The sequence below is a fragment of the Camelina sativa genome, chromosome 13 (genome assembly GCF_030686135.1).
Source record: "Camelina sativa cultivar CO46 ecotype springtype chromosome 13, ASM3068613v1".
NCBI classification, from domain to species: Eukaryota; Viridiplantae; Streptophyta; class Magnoliopsida; order Brassicales; family Brassicaceae; genus Camelina; species Camelina sativa.
In genome coordinates, this window is record NC_141892.1 from 8321379 (window position 1) to 8332585 (window position 11207).

Here is an 11207-nt window from a genome sequence, read left to right on the forward strand (position 1 = left end):
ACTTGCTGCTAGTTTTGTTCTTATGCTGATGCAGGTGCCATTTCGATGCCATTAGCCATTAGTGAGGCTGATAGTGGTCGTCAGGAGAACGACTGGCACCTCTTGTTAAGACCTATTTGGGTCAGTCCAGTCATGTCGAGCAAAGACAATCGAATAGAAGTCTCGTAACATTAAAAAGTCCATTAAGAGTATGCTCAGCCAGAGATACAAGGGCAGTGAGTGACAGCCCACGAGACCTGAAGTTTTGTAGACTGTGATCAGCAGAATAGGGTACTTAACTCTACAGAAGCAAAATCCCTTTAGCTGCCAACCATGGTGTTTAATACATCCTAAACCGCCTCGATCTTGAGACTAAATCGTGCAGTACCTTTCCCACTAGCAAGTACAGTATACGAGCAATCACACAAACCCAATACTAAAATGTGTTCTAATTTTTAAACTACAGTAAAATAATATGCTAGTAAGCAAAATAATTTTTTAAGAAATTAGTGTTACAAAAAAAACAAAAAAACTCTAAAGTGACATATAATTAACCAACAAAATCCTAAATCCTAAATAAAATATTTCTTTTATACGTTAGAGATTGTTATTTAGGCTGTGTTTAGACTAAAATCCTAAATACAAAAATCATGGTTATTTTTTTGTCCAATTTTCCTATAAACTAATTTGTTTTATTCTGTTTTTTTTTTCTGGATTATTTGGAAAACATGTTAACAAAAATAATTTTCAAAGATAAAAATGTTTTTTAAAAAACACCCACACATGAACAACACAACAAACAACTCTTTGACTTTAAAATAGCGCAACTACACTTTTACGAATATATTTTTTTCGGGATACCAACAGAGAGAGAGAACTCAAAATATATTTTTCCTATAAGAGAGTGGTAAAAAAATTTGAGAAAAGGAACACTGAAACAAAAGAGAGTTCATGGAAGGAGAAGCGTCGTTCTCCGCGGCGGCGGCGGCGGCGACGTCGAGCTATCCGACGGGAGGTGCTGGTGGCAAATTGACGCGGCAACCCGCGAGGAGGCATGCGGCGACGCCGTATTCTCGACCACCACAGAACCAGATACAACGGAGGCCGTGGATCTCGAGAATCGTCGATCCTGCTTATCGGATTATCTCCGGCGGCGCTACGAGGATTCTTCCCTACTTCTTCTCGAAAGCCACCTCCGCTCCTGCTCTTACCGCTCCAGACGATCAAGATCAACATCAAGGTTTTTTCCGCTCTTTCTAGCCTCCGTTTAAAGGCTTTTATGCCGGGAAAAATTTATCAGTTTTGGGAGTTGATTAATTTGATTTACCTCCATCCATGGTTGTATCTGTTTTTATTAGAATCCCTTTGGTTATGAGTATCTAGGGTTTGTTGAAATTGTTTTGATCCTGTAAATTAGAAGAAGGTTATATTGGTTTTGATTGAAGTGGAATTTTATAGAAGTAAGGCTTTTCTGATTGCGGTTTGTTAGTATTAGCCTCTGTTTATCTCTTGCTAGTGAGACAACTTTGATATTGACTACATGTATGTTTTAGTGTTACTAAATTGCTCCTAGTGTCAAGTGAGTGATAGATTTAGTCCTTGGGCAACTGTTATTTCATCGTTTGAGGATGTATTTACAATTTAGTCCACAGAGATGAGTTATGTTGTCTAGTATCGGCTAATGGATTTCATTCCAGCTGTCATGGTTTAACATTTGGCCTTTCTTTCTACTAGATAAGTTGCAGAATGATGATACACAGGAGAATGATCCGATTACAACCACAAGTTCAAATGTAAGCGTCTTTCATCTCCTCCTCCTCTCTTTTCTTAAACTTAATTGGGGAACTTACTGCTTTAACTAAGCTGATTTCTTTTGAACTTGTTAATGTGTTTTCTTGTGGTCTTTTTTCATGTGCTATTTTATCAATCGCTTTTGCAATAAGGGCCACCATATAAAAGCATTCTTTATCATACTGAAGTTTTATTCAAATGAGTTTTTGGTATCTTTGACAGTTTACGGTTAGGCGACTTTTCGTTAATTTCTCAATTGATTCTACACTGAGATCTCAAAGTGAGCAAGGTTTCATTTTTTTCTTATCGGGATGTTTTCTATTGCATCTGATTTAGTAGAATAAAGAATGTGTTACCAAAGAAAACAGTCATGAATTTTTTTTCCTCTTTGTGAAATTGTAGTAATATAATAAAAGTATAAGACAGATTTATGTATAACATTAAAAAGATGTAATCTTACTGTTTTGTGCTCTACTTCATTTGATACCTGCTTTTGTGATTTACAATAGCTAAAACACACCATTTTCTCGCTTTAAATGATTCGGGAAACTGTGCAGAAACTAGAGTCATCGTCATTTGAAAAGGGAGGACCTAGCGGTACAGCAAACGTGAACGAAGGAAATTTCAGTATCAGTGCACAGATAAGAGGGGAAACAGCTATAAATGATGCCGTTGCAATCTCGGAGCTTGAAAGGCTAATGGAAGGGAAATCGTTTTCACTGTATGTTATTATGTGTATTCATTCATTGCATAATTGCATTCAAATGATGTTTGATGGAAATTTCTTTCCTTTTGATTGTTATTTTGTTAATGCTTCTTAGTCATGTCTCGGTCATTAGTATCTTATTTGCTGCCAGCTTGAATTTCATGGCCTTTGTGTTATCTTTTTTTTTTACAGTTCTAATTTTTTTTTTTTTTTTACGTAGACCACTTTTACACTGACATCTTTTAATTTTCATCCAGGGCTGAAACTGATCGTCTCATAGAGATAATTACTTCAAGGGCTATTGATCTACCTGATGTTAAGAGAGACGAGAGAACTTTGGAGATTTCTTTGAGAGAGGGAGCCAAGAAAAATATGAGTTTCTTAGATAAGAGAAAAGAGCCAATTGGGGGCAGGGATGCAAATAGTGAACTATGGACTACACCAACCCCACTTCCTAAGTCAATTGTGAGTTGCTTGCTATCCAGCCTTTTTTTGTTAGGATGTTCTGATGACACTAGCATAGTAGCATTTATACATGAGTTGCCGGAAACTTCTAGAAGTTTAGTTTGCAGATTTTATGAGTAGTTTGAGGTTGGACTGTTTGTGAAAAGTTATTAAGAAATAGGTAAACAGAAAGAGCTATTTAGTTTCATATATTTGGTTCATCAAAGAGTTGGTGTCTCTTTCTTCTCTGGTCGTTATTTCTTCAATTAATGTTTTAGTTTTCTCACCTTTTTCGCATTTACTTTTTCTTATAGATTTTTGACAGAGACAAACAGATACAAGATGAAGCTGGTCTTTCACCTGCAGAACTTGCTAAGGCATACATGGGAGGCCAGACATCATTAAGTAGCTCCCAAGGTTTTGTAGCAAGAAATGAAAAGGATTGTTTTGATACGGGTATGCTTGTCGGAAAATCATCGCTTGCATCACCATCAAGCAAGCCTTCTGCTTGTTGGCCTGGTATCAAGTCAACTGAGCAATCTGGTTTCGCAACTCCTCAACGAGAAAGCTTTGGGCTTCAAAATTTTCCAAGGACCCCATATTCTAGAACCATCCTTTCAAATTCGAAGTCAAAGGTGTGTGGAAGTTTTTTTTTTATACTTTTTTGGTCAAAAATCTTTGGTATATTTGAGTTGTTTCGTTCTTTTTTTTTTTTTTTGCCCAGTTGATGCAATTGCAGAACGATAGTAGCAAGCGCCTAAGCAACCTCCAGTCTCCCTCTCAAAGTGTGCAGACAAGATATGGCCAGGTATCTATCTCTTTATGCTCTATAATTCTGATTCCTATAAGAGTTATAACATAGTGTGCTTACTATTTACATTTGTAAACTTTAAGACAAGCTTAAAGAAACTATGGTACTTTTCCTGGTCATTTTCACTTCCAGACTCCTTAAATAGATGTTTTGGGTGGCTTTTTTCTAACACGTCGTTCTTAACTTTGATGCTTGATGATTTTGAATTGTCCTGGAGCTTTTTTTATGGGACTTCAGAAGGGATAAGAAGTCTACAGTACTAAACATTCCCACTTTCTAGAGTATATATCTAGCTATGTCTAATGTTATCTATTTTTACCCAAAAACAAATCCGATGTCATCTATTAACTTGCAAGTGCCAACCCTTCTTGACTTTGATCAGCGAATAGGCAGTCAATTTATCGAATAGAAGAATCATATAATTTTTGTTTCATTTAGGTCCCAATGAGATATTCTCTATGAAAAATTAGTTCCACCTTTACTTTTTGAGCTGGTGTTAGGAAATCTACCTAAGATGGAATGTTATGCAAAGGGACTGTAGTGGTTACTTGATTGGTTCAAAGTACCGTTTCTGTCACTAGATTGATGAAATTGATTTATTATGGCTTAAATAGTGTTTGACTGGTTATCTAATGTATACTTAAAGAATGTGAAATGAAAGGGTGGTTGATCATAGTGTCGATTCTCTAGGTCTTTTTACCTTTTGCAAAACTTGGATTTAAATTAGAGTCATCATTATGCCACTTTTTGAATCTTACCTGGGTTTCTTCTATATGCTGAATCCTATTTCCTCAGTTGAAACTGATAAACCACTTTCTAATGTGTACAGCTTAGCAAGGGAAGAGATGGTGGACTTTTTGGACCCAGTAGAAGATCTCGCCAGAGCACCACGCCATCCATTGTGTCTCCTTATTCACGACCTTCACGTGGTTCATCTCGTTTTGAAAATTCTGATATCATAAAGAGCTCTGAAACAGGGGAATCAGATTACCTATCGAGGTCCCAGACAACAACTTATGGTAAGCATAAAGAGTCAGAAGTTGTTGGTACCCCGACTGTGCCTCCACATTCTAGTCAGATTGCTAGGAAAATATTGGATAAGGTTGTACGGTCCCAGTCCAACCCGAGAGGTAAATCTGCTGAGCTAAAGCTTGCCACTTCGTGGAGATATCCACAGTCTTCGAAAACCGTTGAACAAAGCAGCTCAAAGGACAACAATGTGAAAAAGGATGGCTCAGCTAAATTGAATGAAGATGTGCAGAACATTTTCTCTCAGTCGTTCTTTGTGCTTAAACCTCCTGCAACTAGCACTGCTGACACCCAAAATGGAATGACCAAGACCGCTCCAGCGTCAAATGGAATATTCAGTGGAACTCAAGAAGCAGGTAGCAGTGGTACCGCAGTCCAATATGAGTTAGGGAACCCTAAGGGTTCTCTTTCCAGAAGCACACATGGAGAGGTATTTTGAGCACTTGATTCTTTTCTTTTTCTTAACGCATATTGCATCAAGGTTTAGGGTGTTAAGGTTTTGGTTTCTTTGCTGCTTTTATCTCTTACAAGCTTCATGAGTTAATACATCTTTTGTGACTTTAAAAACAACCGAGATCTCTGCGGAAAGTGATAAACTTCTAACAGTTTGAATTTTTTGTTCTTGTAGAAAATTAATGTCACTTCTTCTCAGGACGCAGCAAAAGCTGTTCCCTATTCTTTTGGAGGCGAACCTGCAAATCTCCCCAAACCACCATCTCATTCACTGGGAAATAATAAACCTGTACTTCCATCGATCTCAATAGCCAAGCCATTCCAAAAATGGGCAGTCCCTTCGGGTACCAACGCTGGCTTCACATTCCCTGTCTCTTCATCTGAAGGAGCAACATCATCCGAGCCCACAACTCCATCAATCATGCCATTCACAACAAGCCCAGTTCCAAGTGGTGGTATTGCCGTAACAAGTCATCATGGAGCAATAAAGGATGATGAGATTCCTCAATATAGTTTCAACAGTAAGAGAAGGGATAATAAGTCGCCGCTGGTCTTTGACTTTCCTTCTGGGAGCGAAGAGGTGTTAAATGAGGAGGATAATGCAAGTTTAGGTATCGAATACACATTTGGGTCTGAAAAGACGGAGAGAATACCGTTCGGCTCAGCAGGAAGTGATGGTGTTTGCTGTTAACAAACAAGGACGATGGTCTCTTGTTTCTTGTAACTTTTCCAATCTCTTAGTTTTACTTTTTTTTTTTTTTTTCCTTATTGTGAGAGTAGAATTTTTTTACCTAGAATCATGTGTTTTGATTTTATATTCATTTTGAGATGATTGTTTTTTTTGTATCTGATTTTTTAATCATCAATCAGGATTGTTCACCTATACGATCAAAATAAAATTAAAAAGGTCGATTATATAGAATCATGTGTTTAAATTTTGCAACTCTCTGGGTTCAATTAGAGAGAGTGGAAAAAACATGTGCCACGTAAGTATCGTCCCCGCGTATTAGCCACAATTTCGAAGGCACAGCAAGTTAAAGAAAGATTCTCTTTGCCCAGACGAACGCTCGTGTGTGTGTGTGTGTGTGTGTGTGTGGTGGGTGTTACTGATCTTCCTTGATAAGTTTTTTTAACCACAGGGGGTTTGTTATCTCCTCATGTGCTCGATTCATGCTAGATTTCAGGTTTCTCAGCCACAATGGAACAGAAAGAAGAACACCCGATCTCTATTTCTACTCAATCCCAACTCAAAATTCGCCTTCTTTCCTCGCGCGGTTTCTTCTTCTTCTTCGGACAACAACGATGGTTCAGTTTCATCTTCCAGACAAACAGTGTATTATATCACTACTACTACTACTACCTATGTCTATCTCTTACAAATCGTATACCATTCTCCACTCTTTGTACTCACATTGATGGGATTTTTCCTTTTTTTTATGCCCTGCTTTGAACAGCGACAGATAGGTTATGATCCTTCAGAGGAACTGTTTGGTGTTGATTTCAAGCCCAGGTAAGAGTTTCCAACACTTGAAAGTGAATTCACCCGTAAGGTCTCTTGTGAGAATACGATCAATTTGGTGATGGTTGGTTTATTCAGGATCATATCTGGTGATTCCCGCGAACCAAGGTCATGGTTTGGTCCAAACGGTCAGTACATTAGAGAGCTTCCATGTCCAACTTGTAGAGGAAGAGGTTATACTTCATGCTCAAATTGCGGAATCGATAGGTCTAGATTGGACTGCCCTCAATGCAAAGGAAAGGTACTTCAAAAAGCGTTTTGTGAGAGACTTCAAACTCTTGCGTTACAATGTTATTGAACTTTGCTCTAAAATTTTGTGTAGGGCATAATGACTTGTCTCAGATGTTTGGGAGATTGTGTCATATGGGAAGAATCCATCGATGAACGACCTTGGGAGAAAGCTAGATCCAGGTAATGTTATTCTAGACTACTAAATCTCATTTTTGTTCATTCTTTGACTACTAAATCTCTTCTCTCTTTTTCTTTTTCTGCCACAGTTCTCCATTTAGAGTAAAGGAGGATGATGAGGTTGATAATCTAGATATAAAGTTCAGTAAAAGGAGAAAATCGAAGCGGATTTACCAGTCACCGACTCCTGAAGTTGGACAAAAGATCAGCCGATCTCTTAAAGTTAGTCTTATTCATGTATTCCTCCTCTTCATGAAATCATCATACCCTATCCATGGTGTATTGTTATAGTCAAGTCTAAATATGGTTTTATTATAGAGTCTCAATGCCAAGACTGGACTTTTTAGTAAGCGAATGAAGATTATACATCGTGATCCTGTCCTTCATGCTCAAAGGGTAGCTGCAATTAAGGTCTGTCATAAATTCCATTTTTGTTTTGCAACTTTTGGTTTTGTTTACTTGAATCTGCTTAGTGTTATTTGTGCTCTAGAAAGCTAAAGGAACACCAGCTGCTAGAAAGCATGCATCAGAATCTATGAAATCTTTCTTCGGTAACCCCGAAAACCGAGAACAGAGAAGCTTATCCATGAAAGGTAAATATCAGTTCTTAGTAGAAATTCAGAGTTTAGCTCAGTTTAGTACTCTTTTTCGTTCTGCAACTTTCTCTGCTTACATTCTCTAATTAATGTGGTACGAATTAGGTTGAGACTTTGTTACTTAAGGTAGCAATAGTATATATCTTTGGATATCATTGGCGCTTACACTGTTAATGTGAGATACCATGTTGTTTCAGAGAGAAACTGTAGATATATATAGGTTTTGATTTTCCTTTTATGGTGACAGTTTCTTGTGCAAGTGCAAGCCAGGAAATGGTAAAAATTCATTTTGTGTTGTTTCAGGAATTAAATTTTACTGCAAGAAATGCGGACAGGAAGGCCATAGAAGCCATTACTGTCCAGAACTGGGCACTGATGCGGACAAAAGAATTAGATGTAGGCTTTGCGGTGATAAAGGTCATAACCGAAGAACCTGTCCTAAGTCGAAACCAAAGGTCACTAAAGGCATTTCCACAAGGTATCACAAATGTGGAATATGCGGTGAGAGCGGTCACAACAGCAGAACATGCCAGAAACTGACCAGAGTGAAACTCAGTGGCCGTGTTGGCGATTCTGAGGAAGATGGTGTTGGTAAAGTCAGAGGAGGCTATGCTTGTGGGTTCTGCAAGAAAAAGGGACATAATGTAAGAACTTGTCCAAGAAAACAAGTTTCAGACAGTGATTCTTGTTTAGAGCAAGAAGGTTCTTGAATCTTGATCATGTGTCTTTGGATTGGTTAGGCTTTTGTTTTACTCTTGAAACAGAAATAACCAATCTCACACTGCTTATAGGCCCTTCTTAGAATCGGATTAATCAATCACTTTGGTCCTTGATCGGTTTTTGGCCAATTTTTCAAAACTCAACAAGTCTGACGCGACTTTGACCCCTTTTGGTTTCGGTTTATGACCGCATTCGTAATTCTTTTGGGTTGATTTTTATTGAGCACGACCAGAGTTGGTGCCAACGGACCCACGCAAAGAAAGAGGGATCGTTCATTGACAATATCGACCCTAGAAATTTCTTAAATGTTATCCATGTATAACAAATTGCCTAGATGGCTAGATGTCGACGTACATTAACACGTACCTAATAGTTCAGCCATATCCATTGACATTTAACTCTCTTGTTTCTTTCAAACATTATTAGTATCCTTACTATTCAACGATGCCCTTTACCACCACCGTGTTAACTGTTATTATTAGAATTTTATTTTTAATGTGAACACTAAAATATCGAAGGCTAATAATTTAATCACGTTTTTTTTTTAACTTGATTAAAATTTTATTATGGACTATTTTTTTTAACACGCGCTAAAAATAACAATTGTGGACAAAAAAAAAAAACCTTAGCAGGCAAAGATTGACTGACCAAAAGGGATAAAATCTAAAGTTGAATAATTCAAAGACACACCACGTAACGCGTCTTCGCGTATCTTTCGTAATTGACCCCTTGTGAACAACCTCTCCTTTATTGTCCTATAAATAGTTTGCAAGACTTTTTTGAAACCATTACAAACACACACAAAAATCAAAAGGGTCATTTAAAATTTTTTAAAGAGACGACATACAGATATAGTTTAAATCGACCAAGAAACGATTAAAGGGGTGACCTGAGTCCTTTCAACACAAAAAAAAAAAAACAAAATGGCCGGAGTTTTCAAAACGGTTACGTTTTTGGTTTTGGCTTTTGCTGCCGTTGCTGTATTCGCTGAGACGGAGGACCACGATGTTGGTGGTGATACCGAGTGGACGAGACCTATGGACCTCGACTTCTATACTACCTGGGCGGCCGGTAAAACTTTCAAAGTAGGCGACGAGCTCGGTGAGTTTTCTATTTCTTTGTTTCTGTAACTGTCGATTTTTCCGATCATGTCGGTGATGTTACTTCTTTGGTTCTATATATATAATTTTGAGCATATTTGAACTACATAAAAAAAAAAGATCAATTAAGTTTCCACCGACTGATGTTGATAGTGTATATTCAATCATTGGCTACGCGCAAGAGATCATAGTTTGTTAAAAAACTAATGATATTATAACTTTTTGATATTTTTATTACAGAATTTAATTTCGCTCCTGAAAGGCACGATGTGGCAGTTGTAACAAAAGATGCATATGATAACTGCGACAAAGAGAAACCCACAAGCGTCATGACCGTTCCTCCGGTCAAAATCAGGCTAAACACCACTGGACCACAATACTTTATCTGCACCGTCAGTGACCATTGCCGCTTTGGTCAAAAACTCTCTATCAATGTAGTTGCTGCTGGTGCTACAGGAGGAGGTGTTACTCCAGCTCCAGGTGCTCGTGGCGGTGCTTCTCCTGCACCAGCTGGGGCAACCCCAGGTGCCGGAGGAGCCACCACTCCCCCCACTGCTGGCGGGACCACAACACCTTCCGGCTCTAGCGGAACCACCACTACTCCAGCTGCTGGAAATGCCGCCGCTTCTTCTTTAGGAGGTGCTACTTTCTTGGTCGCTTTTGTTTCCGCTGTTGTTGCTCTCTTTTGAGTTCACACACTTGAAACTTTTTAGTTAATCAATATGTGTTTGTTTTATACCTTATACTCTCCTTAATTCTATTACAGTCATGTACGTATTTTTATTCTTTTTGAGAGAATAAAGACTTGTTTTCAAGTCATTATATAAACGTCTTATACTCTGTGATTAGTATGAGTTCGATATGTGATTATTCTGTTGCCAAAAAAAAAAAAAAAGAAGAAGTGGTTTTCCACATCATTGAGATGACTTCTATATATTATTACCACATTTCATAAAACTTTTCCATCTTTTTGATCCAGTTTGTCTAGTTTTCATGTATGATCTCAGACAAAATTTGCCTTCACAATACTTAAATCACTCACGAATTAATCCCAAACATGAACCGAAGTTAGAAATATATAAAGACACATATGTTAATCTAATTCAATACCAATATGGTGTTTTTGTTTCGGTGTAGCTAGGGAGACGTTTCTCACCTATATTCACAGTTTTAATATAGTATGTCCGTACGTTCTAAGTAGTAAGTACGACATACGACCACAAACTTCCACAATAATTCGACACGTGTCTGATTGACGTGAATTTAGAAAAACCATACACTTGTTTAGTTGTTTTGTAGTCTTTGTTTTGGTCAAAACACTTAGCTTGTTTTGTTTTCAACAACATGATGCATGTCATTTTCCCCTTAATATAATGTGTAAGCATGATAAGTTCCAGTGGTTATACCAAAGTCTTCGGCAATTACACTGTTCCTTTTTTTTTTTCAATAATTTAAGTTGTTTGATTTTTATAGTGTAGCTACGATATTCGATAAGACCTATATATGACATAGAGTTCCTGAAATAGCAAGTCTTGGCTTTACCAAAGTAAGAACCTGTAGAAAAATAAAGGTGGTTCTAAAATCTACAGAGAGATCTTGTTGGTTTAAAACTATAAAAAGATTCAAAACTCCGGTGCTAATTTAATTTAAT

The 11207-nt window shown here is 37.6% G+C and overlaps 3 protein-coding genes across 4 annotated transcripts; all 3 read left to right on the top strand.

Moving 5' to 3' along the window:
- The first annotated feature begins 490 nt into the window (after positions 1-490).
- LOC104736096 (uncharacterized) lies at positions 491-6096 on the top strand. The gene is made up of 8 exons (XM_010456023.3): positions 491-1219; positions 1714-1772; positions 2328-2491; positions 2734-2941; positions 3235-3555; positions 3645-3728; positions 4561-5190; positions 5389-6096. The coding sequence occupies exons 1-8, from the start codon at positions 931-933 to the stop codon at positions 5902-5904; spliced, it is 2271 nt and encodes a 756-aa protein (XP_010454325.2). The 5' UTR covers positions 491-930; the 3' UTR covers positions 5905-6096.
- Positions 6097-6162: 66 nt separating this feature from the next.
- LOC104736097 (uncharacterized) lies at positions 6163-8594 on the top strand. Of its 2 annotated transcripts, XM_087482256.1 has the most exons (9): positions 6163-6309; positions 6398-6546; positions 6668-6723; positions 6811-6973; positions 7055-7143; positions 7230-7362; positions 7459-7551; positions 7631-7733; positions 8040-8594. In XM_087482256.1, exons 2-9 carry the CDS (start codon positions 6412-6414, stop codon positions 8444-8446), a joined length of 1179 nt encoding a protein of 392 aa, XP_087338382.1. In that variant the 5' UTR covers positions 6163-6309; positions 6398-6411; the 3' UTR covers positions 8447-8594. The 2 variants fall into 2 exon arrangements, with proteins under 2 accessions (XP_087338382.1, XP_087338383.1); XM_087482257.1 differs by having other exon boundaries at positions 6255-6544.
- A 548-nt stretch (positions 8595-9142) lies between these two features.
- LOC104736098 (umecyanin) lies at positions 9143-10384 on the top strand. Its single transcript, XM_010456025.2, has 2 exons — positions 9143-9557; positions 9797-10384. The coding sequence occupies exons 1-2, from the start codon at positions 9380-9382 to the stop codon at positions 10243-10245; spliced, it is 627 nt and encodes a 208-aa protein (XP_010454327.1). The 5' UTR covers positions 9143-9379; the 3' UTR covers positions 10246-10384.
- Positions 10385-11207: the final 823 nt, after the last annotated feature.

Bases quoted from the DNA above. Each gene is read 5' to 3' on its own strand.
- LOC104736098 (XM_010456025.2), top strand. From the start codon at position 9,380: ATGGCCGGAGTTTTCAAAACGGTTACGTTTTTGGTTTTGGCTTTTGCT. The intron at 9,558-9,796 runs GTGAGTTTTCTA...TTTTTATTACAG, and splicing joins CAAAGTAGGCGACGAGCTCG to AATTTAATTTCGCTCCTGAA.
- LOC104736096 (XM_010456023.3), top strand. From the start codon at position 931: ATGGAAGGAGAAGCGTCGTTCTCCGCGGCGGCGGCGGCGGCGACGTCG. The intron at 1,773-2,327 runs GTAAGCGTCTTT...GAAACTGTGCAG, and splicing joins TTACAACCACAAGTTCAAAT to AAACTAGAGTCATCGTCATT. The intron at 2,492-2,733 runs GTATGTTATTAT...ATTTTCATCCAG, and splicing joins GAAGGGAAATCGTTTTCACT to GGCTGAAACTGATCGTCTCA.
- LOC104736097 (XM_087482257.1), top strand. From the start codon at position 6,371: ATGTGCTCGATTCATGCTAGATTTCAGGTTTCTCAGCCACAATGGAAC. The intron at 6,724-6,810 runs GTAAGAGTTTCC...TGGTTTATTCAG, and splicing joins GGTGTTGATTTCAAGCCCAG to GATCATATCTGGTGATTCCC. The intron at 7,734-8,039 runs GTAAATATCAGT...GTGTTGTTTCAG, and splicing joins GAGAAGCTTATCCATGAAAG to GAATTAAATTTTACTGCAAG.